The sequence below is a fragment of the Peromyscus maniculatus genome, chromosome 21 (assembly GCF_049852395.1).
Source record: "Peromyscus maniculatus bairdii isolate BWxNUB_F1_BW_parent chromosome 21, HU_Pman_BW_mat_3.1, whole genome shotgun sequence".
NCBI classification, from domain to species: domain Eukaryota; kingdom Metazoa; phylum Chordata; class Mammalia; order Rodentia; family Cricetidae; genus Peromyscus; species Peromyscus maniculatus.
Genome location: NC_134872.1, coordinates 47,812,370 through 47,839,531, shown reverse-complemented (window position 1 = coordinate 47,839,531; position 27,162 = coordinate 47,812,370). Strand labels below are relative to the sequence as shown.

General features: G+C 50.8%; 3 protein-coding genes across 6 annotated transcripts in view; 2 read left to right on the top strand and 1 right to left on the bottom strand.

Moving 5' to 3' along the window:
* The window catches only part of Ccnd3 (cyclin D3), an 87,115-nt gene extending 84,092 nt beyond the window's left edge, over positions 1 to 3,023 (top strand). For all 3 annotated transcript variants that reach the window (XM_076557689.1, XM_006989019.4, XM_076557687.1), the window contains 3 exons: positions 791 to 950; positions 1,412 to 1,548; positions 1,933 to 3,023. In XM_076557689.1, coding sequence (XP_076413804.1) covers positions 791 to 950; positions 1,412 to 1,548; positions 1,933 to 2,100 — 465 coding nt within the window. In that variant the 3' untranslated portion in view covers positions 2,101 to 3,023. The remainder of the gene's footprint in view (positions 1 to 790; positions 951 to 1,411; positions 1,549 to 1,932) is intronic.
* A 1,303-nt stretch (positions 3,024 to 4,326) lies between these two features.
* Bysl (bystin like) lies at positions 4,327 to 14,821 on the bottom strand. Its single transcript, XM_006989018.4, has 7 exons — positions 14,137 to 14,821; positions 9,984 to 10,146; positions 6,989 to 7,127; positions 6,607 to 6,740; positions 5,635 to 5,795; positions 5,386 to 5,488; positions 4,327 to 4,978 (listed from the first exon to the last, which is right to left on the bottom strand). The coding sequence occupies exons 1-7, from the start codon at positions 14,399 to 14,401 to the stop codon at positions 4,633 to 4,635; spliced, it is 1,311 nt and encodes a 436-aa protein (XP_006989080.1). The 5' UTR covers positions 14,402 to 14,821; the 3' UTR covers positions 4,327 to 4,632.
* Positions 14,807 to 26,795, top strand: Med20 (mediator complex subunit 20). Of its 2 annotated transcripts, XM_006996920.4 has the most exons (4): positions 14,807 to 14,929; positions 18,256 to 18,410; positions 23,514 to 23,767; positions 25,344 to 26,795. In XM_006996920.4, the coding sequence occupies exons 1-4, from the start codon at positions 14,916 to 14,918 to the stop codon at positions 25,557 to 25,559; spliced, it is 639 nt and encodes a 212-aa protein (XP_006996982.1). In that variant the 5' UTR covers positions 14,807 to 14,915; the 3' UTR covers positions 25,560 to 26,795. The 2 variants fall into 2 exon arrangements, with proteins under 2 accessions (XP_006996982.1, XP_076413805.1); XM_076557690.1 differs by lacking the exon at positions 18,256 to 18,410 and having other exon boundaries at positions 14,816 to 14,929.
* Positions 26,796 to 27,162: the final 367 nt, after the last annotated feature.

The following is a 27,162-nucleotide window of genomic DNA, read 5'->3' as shown; positions in this document are numbered from 1 at the left end:
TGTGCCTTTATTTCTGGCTCTAGCCAAGTTTTTTTTCTGTAGGGTTCCCTAAAAAACCTGGGACTGACACCTAGGTCATGGGACAAAGAGTGACAGCTGTTGCTGGGGTCCTGGAAGAGGTTGGGTGGGGCTGACATTTCTACCTCATTGAGGAGTCAAACCCATGAGTTCCTTCCTGAGATAAAACAATGAAGAAATCCTCATGTGTGCAACTCGGAAATGCATCTCAGGCCAGGACTGGGAACCCCAGACAAATGGGCTGGGCTTGGGGCTCCTAGCCTCCTTCTAAGACCTCCCATTGGTTATGTAGGCTTGGGCAGGTTCCTCAGGGGTCATCTGGATTCATCCTGTTTGGCTTGGCCTCCCCGTCTTGAGACAGGACCCACCCCTGATGTCCCACAAAGGGGCTGTGGGTGGGGTTGGGTAACCTCCCCTTTGAGGAACCTCAGGAGTGCCTTATGCTCATTCTGTCTCCTTAAGAGACCCGCCTGAAATGCAGGGATGGGGAGGGACGGGCTAGTGATGATAGCCCTCTTTCTGAAGTCCTTAGCTTAGGATCGGCTTCAACTCCCGCTGGTCTCAACCTCGGGAGGGCCAGGAGGGATGTCATGTCATTCCAGCAGCCAGTGATGATGAAAGGGTGATCGAGTAACCGCCCCCGGCTCTTGCCTGCCCTGAACCCCTCATTCCACAGTGCCAACCCCTGCAGCCAGAGGCAGAACTGTGGATCTTCTGCTAGCCTCACCCCTTTTGCCAGCCTCTGACTCCATGCTCATTCCCCGACCCCCAGGAATGGGAGGTGCTGGTCCTGGGCAAACTCAAGTGGGACCTCGCTGCTGTGATCGCACACGATTTCCTGGCTCTGATTCTGCACCGCCTTTCTCTGCCCAGTGACCGACTGGCCTTGGTCAAAAAGCATGCCCAGACCTTTTTGGCCCTCTGTGCTACAGGTAAGAGCCTTGGACACATGCTTTTCCAATCTGAGGGAATCAGGATTTGAAGAAGTAGTAACCAGGAGATTGTTTCAATACTCAGAGCTATTTATATAGGATCTTGGTGACCCTGGGATGGAGATGAGGCACCGTACAGTGAGAAGTGATTTGCCTAAGGTCTCCACCCCAGCGTTTTGGGCACTCTAGTTCCTGGCAAGGCCCAGCCTGGGTAGATGGAAATTTTGCTGTCCACTCAGATCTCAGAGAAGGTTGGGTGGGGTAGAGCGGTTCACTGATGGCGTGCATACCTCGGTCAACTGCCAGCACCGTGCATACACACCGAGCCCTCCCCTTGGCTCTGAGACACCCCGCCCACCACTGGGGGTTCCCAGTATGCTGAATTCAAGCAACCTGGCGTGTTGTAACAGGGACTAGGAAGTTTAAGATCGCTCTTCTCATGGTCCCCTCTCTTTTACAAGATTACACCTTTGCAATGTACCCTCCATCCATGATCGCCACAGGCAGCATTGGGGCTGCCGTGCAAGGCCTGGGTGCCTGCTCCATGTCTGGCGATGAGCTCACGGAGTTGCTGGCAGGAATCACAGGCACCGAAGTGGTAAGTCTCAGGCCCCATTCACAAAAAGCAGTGCTATCCCCCGAGTCCCCAGAAGAGGGTGGCATCCACCCCCCGCCCCTCACCCCAACTCCCAGTGTACAACCTTGCCTGCTTCTGTGGCCTTTTATCTCCTGCCTCTGGAGAGGACTGGGTGGGGTGAAGGGCACTTCATGGAGCTGCCCCTCTCTTGCCAGGGGCGGGGGACTTGGTGTCAGATGCAGGGCTGCTCTCACACCCTTGCCACATCCTCTTGCCAGTTTCTGAGAACTAAAAACTCGATTCCTGGGCTGGGCTGTGGCCTAACCTCCCCAGACTTCCCGGTGTGCAGGGGGGTGGCCTGTCCTTACACCTGCCGGTTGTCACTGACCTTGTTGTTCTTCCTAGGACTGCCTGCGGGCCTGTCAGGAGCAGATCGAAGCCGCGCTCAGGGAGAGCCTCAGGGAAGCTGCCCAGACGGCCCCCAGCCCGGTGCCCAAAGCCCCCCGGGGCTCTGGCAGCCAGGGGCCCAGTCAGACCAGCACACCCACAGACGTCACTGCCATCCACCTGTAGCTTGGGACAGGCCCCCTCAGGTGGCCACCAAGCAGAGGAGGGGTCACTGCCACCCCCTCCCTTCCTCTTGGAACAATCCATGCCATATCTGAAGCCAGAGGGGGGCCCTTCCCCTCACAAAGCCCAGGGGGCCAGGTCCTGCCTATCCCCACAGTGTGCACTAAGGTGCTGGTTGGCCATGAGGGCTCTGCGTGGCCAGTCAGCGCCTCCTCCTTCCCACTTGACCGGCTTGGCTGTTCTGGGCCATGCTGGTCAGAGAAATCCAAACAGGTAAAATCCATGCACCAGCGTTCCCTTTTGAGTCCCGCCTCTCTCCGGGGCTCTAATCCTCTCAATTGCCAAAATGCCTTAGTACCTTCCAAGGGTGTTGCCCCCGCTAGGGTCAGTGCGTTTGGGTTTGGGTCCTTCAGGCATCCTGATAGACACGCACGAAGAGCCAAATAGATGGCTGCCGTATAATCCATGCTCCCAGCTGCTCTTAGAGGGAACAGCCTAGGCCTTGGTCAGAGGGGCAAGAACCTACAGATTCTAGCTTTGCTTCCTGCTTAGCTTCCGTGATTGAAGGGTCTTGAGGGGTGCTGGTGGTCATTTTAATTTATTGCTTTGAATACAACTGTAAGAGGGTACAGTGAGGCCTGTACCCCACAAGCGGCGGTAACCCTGGTGGTTGCTATTTTCTTCCCCTCTGCTACCGCTTTGTGGTCCAGGAGCTGCTACAGCCTGGGTTGGGGCCATGCCTTCCTCTCCTGAGGCTCTGCACCTCATCTTCCAGCAGAGGGTTTAGGCAGGGATGGATGCTCTGGAGGTGACAGAGACTATCTGGAGAGGTCAAGCCCTGTTGACACAGGTCTTTCCTTAGGCCACAAGGTTTGGGCTGGTGGCCCATTTCTATCATGCTGCCTTAATAAAGATTCCGGAATAAAGCTGGCTTTGGCTCTTGCAGTCCCTGGGATTGTGTGTAGAGATGGGGGAGTGGGGACACGTGTGTGTGTGTGTGTGTGTGTGTGTGTGTGTAGGGGGCATGAGTTAGATAGACCTGTGCACTCCTACAGATTATGGCATAAGGAATAGCCACTGTACCCAAAGACTAACAGGAAAACAGGGCTGGTCAATTATCTGGAACAAACATTTTGTTGTACTGCGGCATGGTGGTCTATTCCTGCAGTTTTCAGTAGTACTCACAGGGCAGAGGAAGACTAGCTTGTGCTACATGGCAAAGTCCTGCGCCCAAAAACACATGGTTCAGCAGCTGAGAGCCACCAGCTACCCCGAGAACCTGGAATTGACCACAACCACTCTAGTCTCGGGGTCTGATAGCATGCAAGAACCATGCTCATATACATTAACACAACTATGAACGGGGTAGTGTGTGTCTGAAAACACTTCCCCTGGTTCTATCCTCAGTACTGCAGAGAGGCAAACTGCTGGAGATGGAATACGGGGAGTGATTTGGCTTGGCTGAGTTAGGTGTCATTTTCTTTGCATTTACCAACTAAGAGTGTAAGCAAATGTAAATGTCTTAATAGACCGAAACTTTTCCAGATACATGAACTGGATTGTAACAGGTGAACCTTCTCCCAAGCAAAAGTGATACATAGGATGACTTGGAGTCAGTCAGCTGTGATGTAAGTGGGTAGGGCATGGATGTGCTCCCCCATTTTGGGGGGGGGGGGAATGGGATAGGTTTTCACTGTACAGCTAGCCCTGGCTGGCCTCAAACTCAGAGATTCATGCCTGGCTGCAACTAACATTTCATACCAATTTCCCCAAGCCATGAAAACAAATGAAGATTGTTCTTTGCTCATCAGTAAACAACAGGCACTGGACCCTGGTCTGTCAAGCAACCTAGAGCTCTTGGTGCTCAGAAAGCAGGACCTTTTCTGACTCACTGCTGCTCGTCCTTGAGAAGGGGCCTGCCGCTGCCATGCAGTCCTCCCTGCAGCGATGGCGGCTACCACCTTTCCCATGGACGGCTGCTCTGCGGCAGCCGAAGCTGGTGTCCCCCAAGGAGCCCATCGACATGTCATGTCAATGGCAGGCGGCTCGCACACACTTCCTCTTTGTGGAGAGCAAGGGAAAAGGCTAGAGAGACGCTTTTGAGAAATAAGGGGTAGGGTGAGGGGCCTGTGGGACTAAGAGCCCACTTCTCAGAACTGGGAACAGGGAAGAGCCACCTCTAGCCATGGGGCAGGCAGGCACCTCCAGCGACTGTACCAAACACAGAGCTCCAATAAATAACTGCCCTGCTTTATCTACAACCCAGTGAGCTGACAGGGACTGCAGAGAGCGGCCTTAGACCAAGTGCCAGCTGGGTTGTGGGGATGCTGAACTGGGGTGACTCCAGTGAGCTTCTGGAAGTGAGCGAGGACGAAAGCCCAGAATGGCAGAGAGCCAACCGGATCAGCCTGCCCAGGACCGGCACCACAGATGGCACCCAACCCTCAGTGCCTTGACCTGGGTCTTTGCATCTTGGGTAACCAGCTGGGGTCTTGGTGTCCCCCCACGCCCCCTGGACCACGGCAGGTGACGGTTCTATTCCATGGTGACGGGAACATCCTCCACATCTCTGGGGACTGCACTCTGAAGCTCACGCCTGATTTCGGGAGACAGCTGGGGGTGGGGCTGCAGTCGAAGCAGTTCCAGGAGGGCCTCCTTCTGGTCCGTGGCCAAGTCGGCCTTGTAGCGCTGTGCCAACGTCAGAAGGCACTGGTGCCAGAGCACAGGCAGCTGGCGCTTCTCCGTTCGGAAGCTCAGAAAATGGAAGACCAGGGCGTCTAGCACCCGGTAGGGCAACGCGTACTTCTTATCCAGCAGCAGGCGCAGGAAAATGCTGTTGGCGCCGCTATATTCCATCTCAGCAATCTTCAGCATGGCTGCACTAGAAGGGACGGTGGAGTCAGAGATGCTGGAGCAAGTCTCCTCCCCAGCCTGACCTTTACCTACAGCCTTCCCGACGGTGTCATCACAGCTCGCCAGATACTCATTACGATACCCCGGGATTCTCTGACCATCTCTCCAGCCAGCCCACACCCCACCTCTGGCTTGGACAGCCATCCATCCAGCCCTACATTCAACTACAGAGTGCGTCCGAATGTCTCACCACCGCCACCTTTCATCACACTTTCTTCCTTGCTATCCAATCACTCACGCCATCATTCAACTGTTTCCTGAATGCGTACTGTGTGCCAGGCCCCAGGATCCCGCTCTTGAAGACCTTCTATGCTACGGGGGTATCACACACGCCTTTAGGTAATCACAGCTCCTCCTCCACCTCACCGTCACTACCTGGAGTGCAGCACTGGGATGGAGCACTTGGTGATGATGCTGCCCACGATGATGGCTTCTCGGAGGGTACAGGTGCCGGACTCGCACAGCGGGATCAGGATTCCTAGGCAGAGTCACACACAGTGACCTTTCAGTGTGCGGTGAGGGAGACGAAGCAGTCCCAGCCACCCCGTCACCTAAGGACCACGGATGGACCACAGCCCAGCCGCTCTGACCCCCCTCCTCTCTCCCCTACGAGTGGGTTTTCACCTTTGAACCACGCCCCAGGCTTGAACAGGGCCTTCTTGAGCGCCATGTAGAGGTGGAAGTTGAGTCGTTTGTACTCGGCGATGTCGTCGCGGACTCGGGGGAGCAGGACGAGGTTGTAGAAGCGCTGAGCCATGCGTTCCTTCAGGTTGGAGGCAAAAATCCTGGCGGGGTGGGGGTTCCCGAGTCACAGAGGTGTCTGGCCCTTTAACTCTCCCCGGGGATGGTGCATGTAAGACGTTTTCTAGTTCAGAGAGGGGCGTGTGGGAGCCATGTGCATTCCACACCCTGGTCAGCTTAAAGAGGAAACGCACGGCAACACAGGATGCCCCCAAATCAGAGCACGTACTGTCCCTCTGGTGTTTTGTTTTGATTTGATTTTCTGTCTGTGTGTTTGGACTGCATGTATGTCTGCACCACATATGTGCCTGGTACCCATGGATGCCAGAGGAGAAATCTAATTTCCTGCATTTAGAGATGGTCGAGAGCCACCATGTGGGTGTTGGGAACCCAGGGCTTCTAGAAGAACAAGTGCTATTAACCACTGAGCCACCTCTCCAGACCCTAGTGTTTTTCTTAGAAGTGCTGGTGCTTGAACCCATGGCCTTCTGTGGCTGAAGCGAGGCCCCTCGAGCTACTGCCCCAGTCCCGTGTTTGCTGGCTCCGCAGCTACTCGCTCTCCTTCCCCACCACCAGGGATCTGAGCTTAGCCGGAGAATCAGAATTCTCCAGCTACTCTCCCACACCAGGGCTGTGTCCTGGAAGCCACATAAGCCCTCCCCATAGAAGTCTACCCTCGGACTCTGCCCTCGAAATGCAAGAGGAGAGGTTAGGGACTGACAGGAGCAAATCCAAGGGGGAGGTCCATGGGCCACCGATGGCACAGCTAAGAGAGGCAGAGCCCGCACAGCCACCCCTGCCCACAGCACAGCCACCCCTGCCCCCAGCACAGCCACCCCTGCCCATCTACACTACCTGGTGGCTTGATACATGGCAGCTGCTGTCCAGGCCTCGGGCTCGGTGACATAGAGGATCTGCTCCCAGTTGGACAGCGCAGGGATGATCTTAAAAGCCTTGGGCAGTTTCCCACTGCGGTACTTGGATAACACCTGGGGATGAGGGAGGCAGAACCCTCAGCACCAGGGCTGAGGTCCTGGCCCGTCGCTGGGTTTTTATACGCTGCCTCACTTGCCTTCAGAACAATCCCAAAAGGCTCACTTTTCAGGTGACCGGTTTTGTGACTTCTGGGCAAGAGGCAGCACAAGAACCTGAGCCCACCAGTTCTGCTCAGTCAGGTATCATGTGTGACAGCCCTCCTGTTAGGACACCCCACCACACATGCCCTCAGAGCCCTTACCTCCCGGACTCCTCTGTAGACCTCCAGGACTCGGGGATCCAGCTGAGGCATAGGGAAGCCCGACACCTCTGACATGACCGTCTCCACCTCTGTCTGCTTCTCAGTCAGCTTCTCCATGATGATGTCAGCCAGAGTGCGCCTACGGAGACGAAGGGAGAAGGATGAGGAGCTAGGGTCACTTTCCAGGAAGCTGTAAAGTCCCCTCACCCTGTTCATGGAAGGGACGAAGAAGGGAGGGAGGAGGGTAGGTAGGCAGCCGTGGGGGCACAAGCCTATAATCCCAACACCCAGGAGGCCGGCAATCTCTGAGTTTAAGGCCAGTGTGGTGGTCTTCATAGGGAATTCCAAGTCAGCTGGAACTATATAGCGAGATCCTGTCTCAAAGGAAAAAAGAGAGCTACAAAACAGCCCCAAACAAAACAGGAATGCTTCAAACTTCCATGTCCTCCTTGCACAGGGGCCACGCTGGTCTCTGCTATTGTCCCACTGTTAGCATAAGAGCGGCTAGAAGTGAGCAACGTACAATTCCTCTGGACGCTGACACACTGGGATCCTGCCTCAGCTCCCTCTGTCCACTTAGCCGCCACAAGCTGCCGCAGAGAGCGAAGGACCTGAATCTCACCACACTTAAGCCAAAGCCAGCGTGGTTAGTTAGTTAGTTAGTTAGTTAGTTAGGTCCTTGGACTCTGCGGTCAGTTCTAGTCAGGCGTCCCTCCGCTGTCCCGTGTGATCTCGGGCCTGTCACTTTACCCCTCCATGCCTCCCTCAGCTTCCGAGCTGGGCGGTGGTAACAGTAGGAATAGCTTGTCCGGTCAACGACGGGGTTAAACGACAGACTGCCGTGGACCACTCACAACTGCCAGTCCTGAGTCACCATGGATCCAAGGCTGCCGACTCCAAACTCACCCACCACCGTGGGCAGAAGGGGGAGTACTGTCACAGTACACACCGGAGCTCTGGCCTCGGGGGTGTGACCCACATCTCCATTCCTTGCCAAGACTCCAGGGAGCTTCATTAAGGAGACTACAGCAACACCTTCCCTCCACTCAGAAATAGTCCTAAGACCAACTGCATCCTTCTCAGCCTCTTTCAATTATTTTTTTAAACTTTATTGTTCCTGTTGTGTGTGCTCATGTGGAAGTCAGAAGACCACTCTGGAGCTGAGTTTTCCTTCCGCCTTGAAGTGAGTTCAGGGATTGAACTCACACCACCAGGCTTGTGTAACAAGCACGCTTCACCCACTGCCATCTTGCCGCCTGCCTCCCCTTCTTCAGCCTCTTTACGGCTGGAGAGACTTCTCAGTGGTTAAGTGCTCTTGCAGAGGACCTGGGTTCAGTTCGCATCATATACACAGTGGCTTTAACGCCTGTTCTCGCTCTCCTGACCTTCATGGGCACCAGGAATGCACATACAGGCAAAATACTCATACACATAAAATAAAGGGAAGAATTCAAAAAATAAAATTGTAATATAATTACCACCATAGTGGGTTATAGTCTGCTGATGGCATCTTCAGAATTCACTGATGTGTACTTAAAGTTGCCCCTCAGTTGGGAGTGTCACTTAGTGATTAGCACACAGGAGACCCTGGGTTCTAGTCTCCAGCACGGCAGGAAGTCAGGTGGCAGTGTCCAGACTTTCAATCTGTGTCCTATGGGCTGCAGGACACTGATGGGAGGCAAAAGTTTTCCTTTCCTTTCCTTCCTTCCTTCCTTCCTTCCTTCCTTCCTTCCTTCCTTCCTTCCTTCCTTCCTTCCTTCCTTCCTTTCGAGACAGGGTTTCTCTCAGTAGCACTGGCTGTCCTGGAACTAGCTCTGTAGACCAGGCTAGCCCAAACTCAGAGATGAAGCTGCCTTTGCCTTCCGAGTGCTGATATTAAAGGCGTGACCACCACTGCAGCTGATGGGAGGTGCTTTCATTCTCAGACACAGACGTGGGGCTGAGACAGGAAGTTAAGTCCGGCATTATTGGGGAAAGGGTGAACTTTTAGTCTTCCAACCCCTAGTTTGGGTTCTTCACAGTACCTCCAATGTGCCCCAGACTACGCGGCCTGATGGCTGTGTTCCCAAAGACCTTGGCCTGGTTTCTGAAGATGCCAGCAGCCAGTGCCCAGAGTTCCCCGAGTCCCTTCTTCTACTGTCCTGTCACTTACAGTAAACTGCTAAGTTTGTCCAAATCCTCAAAGAGCAGGTATGAGGTGGGCCTGAGAGCCCCCTGGGGACAGGCCCACGGCCCAGACACACCCTTTGTGACCTCTATTAGAGTTGTCAGACATCCATCCACCTGGAGGGCGCTTCTCTCCCTTCCACATACTCAAGGCACTCACCCTTCAGTCCGCTCATCATTTCACAGTCATGATAAGACTCCACCACACTCTGAAGGACTAAGGACAGGCCCCATGTCGTGCAGGGGCAGATGACACTGGCTGAGGGCCATCTGCCCTAAATTCACTCCCCTCCACTGGGCCAGACACATCTGCCCAGCATCTGCCCACAGGCAGTCTAAATACCTGCAGGTTTAGAAGCAGCATTTGGACTAGATGGGGGTGAATCTGTGCTTCTCCCTGGAGGCGGTTTACCCCTCTGGCGATATTTTGCAATCCCTGGGATAATTTTTCATTATCACTACTGGTGTCAAGAGGAGAGATATAAGAGACAGCTGCTTAGGTCCTTAGGTTCTAGTAACCCAGCCCAAATGCGGGTACGGAGACTGAAAGCCCTGAATTTAAGGAAGCTGAAGATCTGAGAGCAACACACTAAGAACAAACACAACAGAATGGACCCCCAGATATAAAAAGGAACGGGGTAACCCAGGAAGTTCTACATCAGATGGACAAAAGGGGGAGATACTTGGAGTCTGGGTCACACCCATTCAGAAGGTTTGGTCAAGGTGTGTTTTTACAGCTGGCAATGCTCAGATCAAAAGATGGCCAGGGAACTTACTAGCCTGTGGGAACTTTCTACCAGGATCCACCGTCCCAACTCTGGAGCCCTACCTGACGGGAGGGTTCTTGTTCATGAACATTTCAATGGCGCGTTCATCTTCAGGGTCTACAACCACTTCTGCTTGGTAGTCCACCCCGGTCATTTTGGCTGCCTTCTCCAGGGTGGGCCACTCCTCATCCTCATCCTCGGATCCATCCTGTGGCACTCCAGGCCCTAAAGAGGGAAGATAAAATGGTAAGCATGGAGGGCAGTGGCTTCTGCGTCAGTCCACGTCCGCCAGGTACTGCAGGCCCAGGGTGTCGGAGACACACATGGAAGGAGCAGAGTTACCGACGATCTTTCTGCTCCCAGAGACTTAGACTCTTGGGGGATAAAGTACAACAAACGAAACAGACAGAGTGATGCTGGTAAATAACGGCTGACATGCCATCCCCAGGGTCCTAGAGGGATCCGTTCTAGTACACGCGTGAGACCTGTTTAGTCCAGGTAACCCCAAGAAACAGGCACGATCACTGCACCCAGTTCCAACGGGACAGGAAAGTGGATGTGTCCACAGCGGGCAGTTTCCCCAACGGTACCTTCTACCCCGCCATGCTGCCTGCACAGCAGAGCTGCGTCACGTGCTCAAACTAAACCATGGGAGAGGCGGTGGGTACCACAGAGCTTAGACTAGTACAGAGGGTGATGAGGCTTTGGATGGGCAATTTGGGAGCAAGAGAATGTCTCATATCAGAGAAAGAAAAGGACTTTAATATTATTAGAATTAAAGAGCCAGAGCCAGAAACAGGACCATTGGGCCCGAAAGGAAAAGTGCAGCCAACCTGGAAGGCCCCAGATCAGTCTCTAATCAACCAGTACACAAGTTACTGACTTGTAGCAGGCTTTCTTGGACCATCGGCCCCCAAACCATGACACGGAGACTTATTATTAACCATGAATGCTCAATCTTAGCTTTAGACTTGTTTCTAGCTAGTCTTAACTGCCCAGCAGTGGTGGCGCACGCCTTTAATCCCAGCACTGGGAGGAAGAGCCAGGCGGATCTCTGTGAGTTTTAGGCCAGCCTGGGCTACAGAGTGAGCTCCAGGACAGGCACCAAAACTACACGGAGAAACTCTGTGTGTGTGTGGGGGGGAGGGGGCGGGGGAGGGAAAAAAACCAACCCATTTCTATTAACCTATGTGCTGCCCTGAGGCTTGTTTACCTCATCTATGCACTGCCCACCCTGCTTTCCTGTTTCCCCCATGACTGTCTGTCTGGCGTGCGGCAGGTTAGTCGTTTCTCCCTCTGAGCTCCAGACCCTCCTATCGCTCCTCTGCCCAGCTACTGGCTGTTTAGCTTTTTATTAGACCAATCAGGTGCCTTAGGCAGGCAGGGTGAAATGGCAACACGTCTTTACATAGTTAAACAAATGCAGCAGAAACAGATGTAACACATTTTTAGTTAAACAATTATTCTATAATACAAACAAATCTAACACATCTTTACATAGTTAAACAAATACTCTATTCGACAATACTGACTTATGTAGTCAAGGATGACCTGGAATTCCTTGTTCTCCTGTCTCTACCTCCCAAGTGTTAGAATTACAAACACGTACCACAAATGCCTAACATTGAATTCCCGACTTTTTTTTTTTGGGAGAGAGAGAGACAGACAGAGAGACAGAGACAGACAGGGTCTGACCATGTAGCCTTGGCTGGCATGGAACTTGTTCAAACTCACAGAAATCTGCCTGACTTTTGAAACACCACACATTGCTGGCAAAGCCCCTAGAAAGAGTCTAATAAACCGAAGGAGTTGAAATATAACATGACTGCGGGTCATTTGCAACAGAATTGGACTAAGGGTATACACAGCTCAGGAGAGTATGCAGAGCTCATCCAGTGAGAGCAAAGTATTATTGTTACTTTTCTTTAAATTTTGTTTTAGATGTATATATATTATTTTATGTGTATGCCTGTGCATCACAAGTGTGCCTGGTGCCCAAAGAGGTCAGAAGAGTGCACATGATCTCTTGGAATTGGAGTTAAGAGATAGCTGTGGTCTGCCACATGAATACTGGGAACCCAACTCCGGTCTTCTGCAAGAACAAATGCTCTTTTTCTTTTATTTTACTTGGCTTTTCAAGACAGGGTTTCTTTATGTATCCCTGGCTGACTGGAACTTACTATATAGACCAGGCTGGCCTTGAATTTGGAGATCTGCCTGCTTCTGCCTCCCAAGTGCTGGACTTAAAGGCGTGCGCCATCACTGCTTGGCTGAGAACAAAGTGTTAAGATCTGAGGACCAATTACTGAGAGTTTTCCTCTGCTCTCTACACACATCCTGGTACGCCGCACATGCACACAAAATAAATGTTAAAAAAACAAAAGAAGATAAGTGTTATGAAACAAACAGGGCAGAGATGCATGTGGACATCTGTGGGGTAGGTATTTTAGTTTTCGTATGTGTGTGCACACTTACATCAGGTGTGCAGGAGAGGTGACTCTTCAGTGTTATTCCTCAGGATCTGATGACCTCGGTTTTTTTGAGATAGGGTCTGGCTGGGACTTGGGGTTAGCTGATTAGGCTTGCCTGGATGCCTGGTGAGCCCAGGAGATCTGTCTTCAACTCCCTAGCTCTGGGATTACAAGCCGCTGGGCATTGAAGTCAGAGCCTCCTGCTTTCAAAGCTTGTATTTGACCAACTGAATTATCGCATCACCCCCCTAGCTGACAGCAGAGACAGAACAAACAGGGTGCCGTTGATCTCTAGCTGTTGAATGGACTACGGAGGCTACAGAACACAAATTATGATGCTACCACAGTGATTCAGGGGAAGAGACCGTGGTTGCTTAAACAGGAGGATGTTTCAAGTTAATGGAAACTGATCCGGTTCTGGATATATTCTGAAGACAAAGTCATCAGAGTTTCCTGACAAATCAGATGTAGAGTGAGAAAGAGGAGCCCAAGATTCTGTTTTGAGCAAGAGAAGGCTAGTGTGCTAACAGACTCCATGGAGCAAGCAGAGAGATGTCAGGTAGACGGTTGGATATAAGGATGTCAGGTTCCCGGAAGAGCTATGTCTGGGAGAAAAAGCTGGGAGTAGTCATCAAATAGATCGCTTCGAACTGGAGTCTGCTGACAGCAACACAGGAGGATCAAAAGCCCAGGCCCGCCTTGGTCACAGAGCAAGTTCAAGTCCAGCATGAGCAACTTAAGGAGACACAGTATCATAATTAAAAATTTTTTTTTTTCTTTTAAGGGAAGTATGGTATCAAACATGTATAATGCCACCACTTGGAAAGCAGAGGCAAACCAGTAGTTCAAGGTTATCCTCACCTACATATGGAGCTTAAGGCCATCCTGGGCATGAGACCCTACCTCAAAACACCTAAAAGAAAGCAGGTAAAGCTACTGTGGTCCTAAAGCCATATTCAACTATCTCAATACCGCTTTTAGGACAAATAAGAATGAAAAACTAAGCAACTGGAGGTCAACATAGTTCCTCCCCAATGAGACAAGTATCAAGCACCTTCCCACTCATCTGTGCGGCCCACCCCGACCTCCACCCCCGTGCTTCTAAACAATATTGCTTTCTTTCCTCTGTTACTGGAATATTTCCCATTTGCTTTTCAGACCTTAGTTAGAAAGGCACAAAACCTGGGAAACCTGTCCTGTAGAATTAATGGCGGGTTTTGTTGTTGTTGTTTTGAATAGGAATATATTCATTTTCTCTCACGCTCTTGCGTGACAGGGCTATACCACGTAGGTAGCTCAGGCTGTTCTGGAACTTACTATGTAGCCCAAGAAGGCCTTCTTCTGCCTTAGCTTCTCGAGTGCTGGGATTACAGGCGAGCACCACCACTCCTGGCTGGAATATATTACTTCATCATCTACTTAATGTTCTCTGCCTTGGGCCAGACTTCCAGCGCTAAAAGCAGGGACGAGTATCTTGTTTATTTCGGCTATCAGAACTGCCTAAACTCTTAGCGCTGTTAAAAGCATTACGCAGGGAGCCCACAAATCCTTCACAAGCCCAGAGAATAAATATTAGAAGTCGATGTGAGCGATCACTTCCTGTTGGCTTAACTCTGAGGTTCCAGAAGCCAGGAGTGGAAGCGAAGGACCACGCGGGAAAGAAAAGCTGCCTCTTCTTTTTCATTCCAAACCAGTATCCGGGTGGACTGCGTTACCCCGGCCCAACCCACCCCTTGTCACTCACCCAGCCGCGTGGCGCGCTCTCGCGGTTTTGCAGGCTGGTGTCCAGTCCCGTGTTCAGTCTCGAGCTCCTCTTGCTGCTGCCGGGCTTGCTGCAAAATCCGTCTGCTCAACCGGGGTCCCACATACTCTTCCTCCTCTTCGACCCCGCGTCCCCGCCGTTTGTCTCGGGTCCCCGCGCGCACTGCGTTCCCAGCCAGAATCTGCTCGGCCAGAGGTGCATGCTTCTCCTGATTCCCGGCCCCACGGGCCACCTTGAGTTTGGGCATTTTTCTCGAAAAACTTGCCCACAAGGTTCACACGTGGGAAGCCGGCTTAAAGCCAAGACTGCGCTTGCGCCTTGTAGTCCGGTGTCCAAGAGGTCACCGAGAGATCACAGCGCCTCCCAGCGTTCGGAGGCCGGAAGTTCCTCATATACCGCCATCTCTCGAAGACCTGCGGGGCCTGGAGCTGGACTCCCCAAGTTCTCAGGTAATTTCATTGTCTGGAAGAGGTGGATGTCTGAGTCACCGGTTCCAGAATTCATGAAGGTAACGTAAATTGTCCTGTCAAAGCAAAGCGCGCCTTGGGGGCGGGGCCGGATCGATGACGTACTAGAGGTGTCACCGCCGGCGTGGCCGGACACGCCCCTTTCCTGTGGGCGCGCCGCCCTGGCGCTCAGTATTTGCGTATTTCCGGAGCCGGTTCTACGCCTGCCTCCTGCTTTGGGTGGCCGCACCTGCCGTGGGCCTCTGGCTTCTCTGCGTGGAGTGTTTGGAAGTGCCACCTTTTTGAGCCTACGCCATGGGAGTGACTTGGTAGGAATGCCGGGGTTTCTGCGGGACGGAGCTTGGGGTCGCGAAGGCGCCTGTAGGCCTGCAGTGGCCCGGGGAGGGGGATTGGGGCCGAGATTCTCCGTTCCTCGCGGGCTGCAAAGCCGTCCTCGGGTCGTGTGGAGCACGGGACGCCGTGTGGTGCTTCTTCCTTCCCAGACGCATCCCTTTGCAAAAGCGAGCGCTTCATCCCGAGAACCTGCCAGGAATCGCACCTTCTTTTTCTTGGTACTTCTTCCCATCCGTGAGGCCTTTGTACCGTCGCGAGTAGGACCCAAAAGTTGGAAATAGGGTTTCTGGACTAGGAATTATTTGCAGGCAGGGATGAAAAAGGGCGCAAGGAGAAAGCGACTTTTACATTTTGCTTGCAGTGATAGCAGCCTGGCTTTAATTTGGCCGCTTTAAGATACTGGGTCTAGTGTCAGAGGGAGGGTTGGAGATCGGGGTCCCAGGCACATTAACGATTCAGGAACCACTTCCTACATGTTTGAGTCAGTTTTTATTGACTTTTTTTTTTTTTTTTAAATCTCAAACATGTTTTAAATCTCACTTGGAAAAAGAGAGGTGGTCGGTAACGTCTGCACACTTTGCTTTTCTGGGCATTAATTACAAAGCACTAGGTCTCAGCACTTTAAAAAAATCTCGGTAGGGGTGTGCATCTTCCCAGTTAGAGATGCATGGAGGCCAGGGTTCGTGAAGTTACGGGCCACAGGTTTGTTCAGTGAAAGGTGCCTGTGGGAAGTTATTCAGGTAGCCTAGGCTCTTGCAGGCCTTGTAGTGACTATACATGCCCCTCAGTTGACACCAGGAGTCTCGTCTCAGCCTCCTCACACTGTGAAGAGTGCCTGTCGACGGTAAAAATAGAAATCCCAGTAGAGTCTCTGAGCCCTAGAATCTGCCGTCGCTCATCTTTATGTGTGCTTTTATGGCCGTGTAGGACAGGCGTTCTGTAACTTTCGATCACCTGCCTCTGCTCCTGCGTCCTGGGATTACAGGAGTGCTCCACCAATGCCTGCCTGCCTTGGGTTCGTTGTACAGAGAAGGTAGTCCCTGGGAAAAGGGTTCCCCTGCCTACTAGTATCGGTTCAGCTTTCTCAGAATCCCAGAATTTCTGTCATACTGTCAGTTTAGTGATTCTCTTGTTTCATATATTGCTTATTGCTGCTTTTTCCAAACAGAGTACAGGTTTTGGTAACAGTAGGGTTCCCACTTAATAGATTTATCTAACTGATTGATTGTAAAGTAGTTTGGAAAAAGTCTTGACTTTCTCCTACAGTTAAGTGCCATCTGTGTTCCTATTTATTCACTGTTCGTACGGTAGATCTCAGCCACGTGTGTGCCTCTAATTCCAGTACATGGGAGAGCGAGCAGGAGCAGGCAAGTGTGAGGTCAGCTGGGGCTCATGGAGTGAATTCCAGATGAGCAGTGGCTGCAGTGTTGAGTTCCCGGTCTCCAACAGTCTCTTTAGAACCATTTTAGCAGACTCTACCTTGCCAGTCAATGTGGCGCACGCCTTTAATCCCAGTACTCAGGTAGCAGAGGCAGGCAGATTTCTGAGTTCAAGGCCAGCCTTGAACTTGGTCTGCAAATTGAGTTCCAGGACAGCCAGTGCTACACAGAACAACCCTGTCCTGAAAAACTAACTAACTAACTAAATAAATAAACAAATAAATAAAATTTAATAAATGTTAGTGGACCATGACATCCCTAGAGGCAGTGTAAGAGAAAGGTTAAAGAGTGCAGATGAGGCATGACATATAAAAAACAAACAGAAAAACACAACAAAAAAAGCTCAGAGGAGGAGCCAGGTTGCATGGCTTTGAATCTTGATGATACTGTCTATTAGCTGCATGACCATGTGTTTTTTATATGTCATATTTTTCTCTATGTAGACCCAGCTGTCCTTGAACTTGCTCTGTAGACCAGGCTGGCCTCGAACTCACAGAGATCAACCTGCCTCTGCCTCCCAAGTGCCTCATCTAGGCAGAGGCAGGCAGATTTCTGTGAATTGGAGGCCAGCATGGTCTACATAATGAGTTCCAGGATAGCCAGAGCTACATAGTGAGACCCTGTCTCAAAAAGAAAAGAAGAAGAGAAGGAGGAGGAGGAGGAAGAAGAAGAAAAAGAAATTAATCAGAAGGCCTACAGTTCTTGCACAGAGCTGGTGCTTGACAGAAATTACCATGGGGAGCTGCTCCTTGGGGAAGCTACATCATAAGGTGGAAACCTGGAAAACAGTTGAAGTTCTTGAAACAACTGTTGAGTCTCTTTTTCTAGGCTGATGCACTTGAGGGCTGCTTTCTCTTGGTTTGTGGTGCTGTTCAATGGGACTCTGTGATAGTGGGAAAGCTCTGGCCAGTGTCTAGAGCCCTACCTGCCAGCGGCCTGTGCCTCAATCCCTGCCAGAAGCAACTTCTGATAGAGTTTATGTTGACTCACTATTTGAGTCAAAATATCAGAGTTTATGTTGACTCACTATTTGAGTCAAAATATCAGGCAGTGGCTGGTCACATTGTGTCCATAGTCAGGAGGAGGGCTGTCCTGCTCAGCTGTTTATCCACTCCTCATTTAGTCTCAGCTGGGTAGTGGTGGTGCACACCTTTAATCCCAGCACTCAGGAGGCAAAGCCAGGAGGATCTCTGTGAGTTCGAGGCCAGCCTGGTCTACAGAGCGAGATCCAGGACAGACACCAAAACTACACAGAGAAACCCTGTCTCAAAAAAACAACAACAAAACAAAATGGGGTGGGGGGAGAGCTAGGTCTCAGCCAAGTGTACACCTGTAATTCCAGCACCTGGGAGGCCTAGACAGGATTGCTAAAAGACTGAGGTCAACTTGGGCTAATGTAGTTAACTCCAGATCAGCTTTGGCTGTACTTCGAGATCCTGTCTCTAACAAATAATCAGTGATTCTAGGTTCTCTCAGCTTGGCAGCAAACACCATCAATCACAATCACTGTACAGATCAGTGGTACTTAATGTGTGCCGCCTAGAATTATCACTTAAATGTTGGCACACATGCCTTACTTGGGGAACGCTGATGTGGTAGAAAACTCACTCACACACACACACACACACACACACACACACACACACACACACACGTGAGACACTTGAGACCTGTGCTCTGCTGGTTTGAGGAACCCTTGGGACCTGTGGGCCTCTTCCTTTCTCAGGTTTAAGGGGCAGGGATCAGAGTTGGTGTTGTCTAAAGTAATTCCTAGCCCTGTTGATCTGTTACCTGTTTGGGGGGTGGCTGAGCCAGAACATATCTGTCTCTGGACACTGCTGACTTGGTGTTCTGTTTTTCAGTGTGTCCCAAATGCCTGTGGCTGAGGGCAGGAGTGTCCAGCAGACGGTGGAGCTCCTCACCAGGAAATTAGAGATGCTTGGGGCGGAGAAACAAGGAACGTTTTGTGTGGACTGTGAGACTTACCACACAGCTGCCTCCACCCTGGGTGGCCAAGGTCAGTAGAAGGCTGTGGGCGGATGGTTCGATCCTGGCTCGGAGTCCCACACATACTTATATTCATTGGCATCTGTTTGCGGTGGCCACATTGCGGTTTGGACCTACTTGTTTGTTGAATTAAAAATTTGTTTTTAATTGTGTGTGTACGTGTGTGCTTGAGAGTGTGTACACTCTTGTGTGTGTGGATATGTACACGTGAGTGGAGGTGCCTATGGAGGCTAATGATGTCAGATCCCTTTGAGCCAGAGTTACAGGGGTTGTGAGCCACCTGATATGGCTACTGGGAACTGAACTTGGATTCAAGGCCAGCCTGGGCCAGAGAGTGAGAGGGAAAACAGAAATTGTCTACAACACCCGGAAGTGCTTTCCTCATTAAAGAATAGAGCTGGGGTTGAGGCCATGGCTCATCAGTTGAGAGCACTGGCTGTTCTCCTAGAGGACCCAGGTTTGATTCCCAGCACCCACACGGCAGTACAACCATTTGTAACTCCAGTCCTAGGGGATCCAATGCCCAGTGTCCTCTGTGGACATCTGGGGTGCAAGCAGTGCACTAACATACATGAATGCAAAACAGCTGTACACATAAAATAAAACGTCAAAAACGGTGTCCTAAGAGGTGATGTCATAGCTCAGTGGTATAGAGCACTGGCCAAGCATGTGTAAGGCCCTGGGTTGAATCCCCAGCAATGCCCCTTTCTACTCACACAAAGTCCTTAGTTGCTTTTTAAGAATTTCAGGGCAGTGCAGCCTCATGTAGTCCGAATCAGATATCTAATAGTGTAATAGTAATAGTGTGTAGACCTGAGAACAGAATGAGATCTACTTTGAGTGACTCTGCGGACTGACGTGCCATTAACTGGGTTTAAAAAGGTGAAAGGTGAATTGGCAGTGCAGACTGAGTGAGGGGTGGTGCTGGAGGCTCAGTGCAGAGCCGGCTAAGTTCAGCAGGGGGCAGCAGAGAGGCCAGTGCACTACAGGGAAGGCACTGAACTCCCCACCTCCTGCCGGCCTTCCCTCTCCATTACTAACTTTTTAAACAAGGGATTTGTTTATTTATTTTGTTTGTTTTTTTGAAACAGAGTCTCACTATGTAGCCCCGGCAATTCTGGAACTCACTTTGTAGACCAGGATGGCCTTGAACTCACAGAGATCAATCAGCCTGCCTCTGCCTCCCAAGTGCTGAGATAAAGAAGTGCACCACTATACCCAGCTTTATTTTGTTTATGTAGAAGGGTGCCCATGGAGGCCAGAAGGGAGCGTAGGATCCCTTGGAGCTGAAGTTCAGGCACTTGTGGGCAACTCAGCGTGGGTGCTGAGATCTGAACTCGAGTCTCCAGACAGAACAGTCTGATCAGAACCATCGAGCCGTCTTGCCGGCTTCTTGTTATACTCTTTTCCCTGCTGGAATACCATCTTTCCTGCCCCGTGGGGCGGAAGTACTTCTACCACAGCCTCCCTCAAGTCCTGTTTTTCCTCTGATCTTTTCTTATGCTAAAGTCTTAGATTTCTAGTCCCTTTCAGGTAGTCACTCTTTTTAAAATTTTATTTTGTATTAGTTAATTAGTTAGGTTTTTTGAGATAAGGTCTTATGTAGCTCAGGCTAGCTTTGAACTTGCTTTGTAGCTGATGACCTTGTGTTTCTGATCCTCCTGCTTCTACCTTTCTAGTGCTGGGATCTGGGGTGTATATTGCCACTTTCAGATTATGTGGTGCTGGGATTAGAACCCAGGTCTTCATGCATGCTAGGCAAGGACTATTATTACCAGACCCTTCTTATTCATTCATTTGTTCACTTAGTGTGTGTTGGGGGGGGCGGTGTGGGTGCATGGACTCACGTGTTTGAGCACCATGACATGGGTATGAAATTCAAAAGCAGCTTTCTGGAGCCTGTGTTCTCCTCCGTCATGTGATCCCAGGGATCAGACTTAATTTTTCAGGCTTAGCAGCAGGCACCTTTACCTCTGACACATCACTAGCCTTATTGTGTGTGGTTTTTGTTTTGTTTTGTTGTTTGTGGGGGGCATGCACTGGAGTGCGGGTTTAAGAGCTTGTGCGTGTGCCCCCTGTGAAGGCTAGAGAAGGACATTGGATGTGGGGTGCTTTCTTCTCGGGCTTTGTCGATTGCCTTGAGACAGGACCTCTCCCTGAGCTGGAAGCTCAACATTTTGGATAGCCGACTGGCCAGTGGATCTCAGGATCCACCTCTCTCTGCTCCTGACACTGGGATCACAGACATGTACGGCCTTCCAGGTTTTTTTGTTTTTTTAAGATTTATTTATTTATTTATTTATTTATTTATTTATTTATTTATTTATTTATTTATTTATTATGTATACACTCTTCTTCCTTCAGGCCAGGAAGAGGGCGCCAGATCTCATTACAGGTGGTTGTGAGCCACCATGCAGTTGCTGGGAATTGAACTCAGGACCTCTGGAAGTGCAGTCAGTGCTCTTAACCTCTGAGCCATCTCTCCAGCCCCCTTCCAGGTTTTTTACCTGGGTGCTGAGGATAGAAATTAGGCCATCACTGAGCTATCATCTTCCCCAGCCCCCACTCCCGTTTTTAAAAGTAGGTTTGTGCATCTGTTTATCTGTCTTTTCTCCGTGTGTGTGTGTGTGTGTGTGTGTGTGTGTGTGTGTGTACATGCACCCTAACAAGGAAGTAGAGGTAGAGGACAACTTGCAGACGTTGGGCTCTCACCATCTCCCAGAGATCCAACTCAGGTGGTCAGGCTTGGCAACAAGAGCCTTAACCTACTGCGTTATCTTCCTGGCCCTCTTCAGCTTTTCCAGATAGGGTCTGGCTGTGTAGCCCAAACTTGGGGCAGTTATACTGCCTAAGCCTTTTGAGTACACAGAGCTACCGTATTATGTTTATTTAGAGACGGACGGGTCTCCTTTTGTCACTCTCTCCACCCTCAGCCTCAGCCTTCCAGTGCTAGGATTACAGACTTGAGCCACCTTTTTAAAGTTTTTGGAGGGGTGGTGGTGGTGGTGGTGATGGTGATGGTGGTGGTGATGGTGATGGTGGTGGTGGTGGTTGGCAAAATGGTAAAGGTGCTTGCCACTGAGTCTGACACTTGAATTTTATTCCCAGGACCTACATGGTGGAAGGGGACATGAGAGTCTCCCAAGTGCCCTCCTCTGAATCATACACATGCCATGGCACATGTGTGCCCCTGCCCCATGACATAAATGTAAATTAAATAAATACTAGGCTTTGGGGGGCTAGGGAGAGGGCCTCATGGGTAAACTTCTTGCCTTGTAAGCATTTTGAGTCTGAGTTTGGATTCCTAGAACCCACTTTCAAAGTTGGGTGCAAGCCAGGCGGCGCACACCTTCAATCCCAGCACTCTGGAGGCAGAGGCAGGCGGATCTCTGAGTTTGAGGCCAGCCTGGTCTACATAGAGGGTTCCAGACTATCCAGAGATACATAGTTAATGCCTCATCTTTGAAGAAAAAGCATCTCGAAAAGCAGTAGAATCAGTGAGTGAGCCGGGGCTGTACAGTGGGGCGTGCCAGCCTAGCATGTGCAAAGCTCAGGGGTCTAGCTCTGTAGCCCCTGTGCTGCAGAGTAAGCAACAAGGAAGTCAAGCCAGCATTAGGGAGTTACAGCCACATTCCAGACCTTTCTGGTTATGTAACAAGACCCTATTTCAAAAAACCAAATCAAGCCAAGTGGTGGCGCACGCCTTTAATCCTAGCACTCCGGAGGCAGAGGCAGCGTAATCTCTGAGTTCAAGGCCAGAGGGAGTTCCAGGAGTTCCAGGACAGCCAGGCCATACAGGTAAACCTGTCTCTCAAAACAAAAGAAGATAAAAAGGTGGTGGTGGTGCTGGAGAGATGAGCCGTTAAGAGCCTGGCTGTTCTTCCAGAGGACCTGGCACCCGCATGGCAGCTCACACTTGTCTGCAGCTCCAGTTCCAGGGCTTCTGACACCCTCATACCACATACATGCAGAACACAATAAACAGGGCTGGAGAGATGGCTCAGAGGTTAAGAGCACTGGCTGCTCTCCCAGAGGTCCTGAGTTCAATTCCCACCAACCACATGGTGGCTCACAACCATCTGTAATGAGATCTGGTGCCCTCTTCTGGTTGGTGTGCAGGCAGAACAATGTATACATCATCAATAATAAGTCTTTAAAAAAAAGACAAAAAAAACTCCACCAATAAACATAAAATAAAAGTAAATTTAAAAAAAGAAAAGGAAAAAACCAAACCAAATCTAACCAACTGAAACAGCGGTACATGATGAGGAAGCAGAGACTAGAAAGGGCTTAAGTCCAGCTGCCGGTCCCAGAGCCCGGCTCCTCCGTAGTGCCCTTGCTTTCCTAGCTCTCTCCCCAGTCTGCAAGCTCTTGCCCTCCCCTGCAGGAGGCACTGCCAGCTTTTGAAGGCACGGCAGATAAAACTCAACTCGGCGGTCGCCTGCTGCTGTGCTAGCCTGACGTTCACAGGCTTCCGGTTCCAGAGCCTCTGCAAGAGCATTCCATTTCTTCTCTGTGTAACAGCCCTACCTGTCTTCCAACTCTCTTTGTAGACCAGGCTGGCCTCCATCTCGTGGAGATCCTCCTGCCTCTGTCTCCTGAGTGCTGGGACTAAAGGCATGCGCCACCACCACACCCAGTAAACATTCAGAGTTCAAAGGAGGCATTTGCTGAGGTTGAGAGATATGCCAGATGTTGTTACTTCTGTTTTACTTTTATGTTGGACCTCCTGGGGCTGGAACTTAGGCTAGGCCAGTACTTATTGCCCAGCAACACCACCAGCCCTTAGTTTTATTTATTACAGATGATAATCTAGAAGAGAGTCTCTGTATGGTTTACTAGTCATCATGATAAAGTAGCCACCTGCGAGCTCACCACACAACTGTTCTAGACACCTGAGACTCCCTGGCTACTCTTCAGTGGGTTTAGCCCCCGTTGTCTGGCTGCCCTTTCCGTTACCTAGCTTCTCTGGAAAAGGGCAGCTTTTATGGATCCTTCCCCTTCTCAGACTGCCAGGGTACCAACCGCTGGCTGGCCTTGTTTGGTGCACTTGACTCTCCTGGGCTAAGTTGACAAAGGTCCTGATCTTGAGTGGGCCGTCTGCCCCTTGCAGGCCAGGCTGGGAAGCTGATGTACGTGATGCACAACTCTGAGTACCCGCTGAGCTGCTTTGCCCTCTTTGAGAACGGCCCTTGTCTGGTTGCGGACACCAACTTCGATGTGCTCATGGTGAAGCTCAAGGGTTTCTTCCAGAGTGCCAAGGCCAGCAAGATCGAGACCCGGGGCACTCGCTACCAGTACTGCGACTTCCTGGTGAAGGTGGGCACGGTCACAATGGGGCCCAGTGCCCGTGGCATCTCTGTGGAGGTAAGACCTTGGTGAAGGACAAGTGGACTCTGCTATGGGCTGCACAACAAGGGTTCTGGAAGTTTCCCAGGGCCTGCTTGGTTCAGACTATTCAGTGTCTGTCTCGCCTCTACTACAGGGGTCTTGTTTGGGGGCGGGGCAGACTCATGTCTCAGGCCTTGAACTTACTTTGTAGCCAAGCTTCATAAATTTATGGTCCCCCTACATCTACCCCCAAGCGCTGAGATTCCAGGAGTGTACCATGAGTTACACCCAGCTTCTTTCTTCTCTTGTTTATTTAAGACAGTCTCATTTGGCTTGAACTCTAATTCTTGTGCCTTCACCTCCTGAGTGCTGGGATTATAGATGTATTTCACCATGCCTGGTTTGTGTGGTGCTGAAGGTGCAAAGCGGGCCTTTGTGCTTGAGAGGGGAGGGGGGGGGGGAGAAGCGGGGAGAGAGGGCGTCAGTCTTAGTCTGTAATGTAGCCTGCTCTTGAATTCATGCAGTCCTTATATCTCAGCCTACACTACAAAGTGCTGGGATTATAAGAGTGAGCCACCATGTTTCCCTAGGAGATTTTTTAGATTTATTTTTTATTTTATGTGTGTTGGTATTTTGCCTGTGTGTACCACATGTGTGCAGTGCCTACAGAGGCCAGAAGGCATTTGATTGATGCCCTGGAATTGGAGTCAAAGGCTTTTTAAAGTTGTTAGTCACCATGTGGGTGCTAGGAACCAACTCCAGTCTCAAGAGCAACATTCAATCTCTGGCCTAGGGTTAAGTGGATTCACAGCAAGTACAAAGATTAGCAAGGCTCACTTGCTGCAAACTGAAGCCATCGTCAGGAAGCAGAGGATGGGATATAGAGACACCAACCACCCTTCCCAAGAAGGGCCGGAATGGACAGCTTTCTGAGGGGTGTGTGGGAGGTGGTATGTCGGTCATGTGCCTCTGTCCCCCCCTTGTCTTATGAGGTCCCCAGAGCTGGGGAACCTTTCCTTCTGGCATGAATGTGCACATGAGATGCCTTCATCCAGTTGGTGTTTAGTCACAAAGATTGCTCCATTTATGTATTGTAGGTGTAGGTGTACATGTGCACAACACATGTGTGGAGATCAGAGCAGTCAGTTCTTTCTTCATCCCATGTGGGTCCTGGGGATCGAACTTGGGTTATCAGGCTTGATGGCAAGCATCTTTATTGGCTGGTAGCCTTCATCTTCATCCTGCAGACTGGAGTTTCCTGTAGAGCAGTACACAAAATAAGGCTTCCCAAGGCTGGTGCATGCTTCCTGTCTCAGCACTTAGGAGGTAGAGGCTAGAGGATTCTGAGTTTGCGGCTAGCTTGGCTACATAACAAGTTCAAGGCCAGCTTGAACTACACAGTTAGATCCTGTCACAGAGTAAGAACCAGAGGAAAGTGATTCTGGGGAGCATCCCTGGTAGAGAAATGTACCCTAGTGGCAGTTTCTTTTCAGGAACCTCCAGGACCAAGGTTCTGTCGTCTTTTCAATGTGTAACTGAACGGTAGCACTGGTAAGAGGGGAGAAGCAAGCCTCGTCCTTGTCCTCACCCTTGCTGTCTTCTTCTGTCCCAGGTGGAGTATGGCCCTTGTGTGGTGGCTAGTGACTGCTGGAGCCTCCTGCTTGAGTTCCTACAGAGTTTTCTAGGTAGCCACACGCCAGGGGCCCCCACAGTATTTGGGAACAGACATGATGCTGTGTATGGGCCGGCAGATACCATGATACAGTACATGGAACTCTTCAACAAGATTCGAAAACAGCAGCAAGTGCCAGTGGCTGGCATCCGTTAGTGACTGGCAGCTGCCCACCTGCTGAGCTGTCACTAGGGTACTGCCCAGGAGGAGCAGGTGCTGCACTCGGTCCTGAGCCCCGGCCCAGCTGGTTTCCAGCTGTAGCCCGTGTGCTGGGACTCTGGACTCCCCTCCTACCCATTTCAGCTGTTTTTTACTTCATGCCTTACATGGATTTGGCGTGTCCTCAAGGATGGTAATTGTGAAGAATGGAGCAGCTTGGGCCTTTCCTGCTGGAGGGTATCGGCAGGACAGGGTTGTCCCTGCCAGCTCTGAAGGTGAAGACTGTATGTGACCCAGCCCCCGAGGATTTGGTATAGGCAGGCCACAGTGGCCACGCTCTGCTGTATGTGGCTGTACTGGGTGGATCCCCCCTCTGCTTGAGGACGTGGCTGGCCTCTCCTGGAGATGGCTGGGTGGCATGACTGGATTGCTCTCGCTTTCTGGCTGTTGGCCGTAGTGATGGCGAACAGAACTGAGTCATCCTTTGAACTCTGATGGCCTCCCTTTCTGTTTTGAAGTGTGTGAACCCATAGGCTAGGCTGCTACAGCAAAACCAAAGTGTGGGCTCTTACTGCACATTTTATTTTTCCCTATCTAATAGTTCAGAGGCAATTAGTTCCCCAGGTCAGAATCAACTGTAGGGTTAGCACGAACTAGGCTTCTTCGTCTTATTGTTGGCTCACCCCAATGTTTTCCTCACCACAGGATCTGAGCGCACTCATTAGCTCCATATCCACAGTCCACTGAGGAAAGAGAGAAGGGAGCTTTCCCGCCAAAGTTGCTCCAATCACTGCAGACGCTTTCCTGGCACTCAGACTCGCTTTGTTTAGGATCTGCTGTGCTTCAAGAGTTGTCTTCTTGTCGAGCGTGAGCCTTGAAGTTACTCATTGACACCATTGCTTACCTACCTCACCCCTGCCACAGAAACAGTTAACCAGGCTAACACTGAGGTGCACATAGAGAGGCTTGGGAAAACTGTTAGTATACGAAGTGTAGGGTGTCGCTGAGGAGTCTGTCCCCAAAGTCTGCAGCAGCCTTCCCGGGGCAGGTTTTACACACAGCAGCCGCCAGGCGCTGCTCAGACCCGCCCTAGCTTCGCCATAGGATGGAGCTGTTACCCACATTGCTCGCTGTTCCTTCCCTTGCTTTGGTTGTTAATGTTTGTTTATTTTGTTTCTGCACTTTAAAGATTGAGGTATGTTTTAGGTATCACAATAAAATCTGCAAATACTACATTTTGGCCTTCTATGTTTGGTCTTGTTGCAGTCTATTTACTTTGTACTCTCTATAGGTTGCCTCAAATCCTTTGTGGGTGAGACAGTGTGCAGGCAGAATTTTGAACATACGTGCTCCTGAAAACACAGCTGTTAAATGCAGTAGACATGGACTCTTGGCGCCTGCGTAAGAAGGGCCCGTTCTTAAAAGATCAGGAGAAGCGTGTACAATCAACATCTTGTTAGTTGTAGTTGGCTTACTTGCACATTCCCAATCTTCTTTATTTTGTTTTTTTTAAGATTTTTGTTTTTAATTTTGTGTGTGTGTGTGTGTGTGTGTGTGTGTGTGTGTGTGTGTGTGTGTGTGTGTGTTCCACGCCACACCC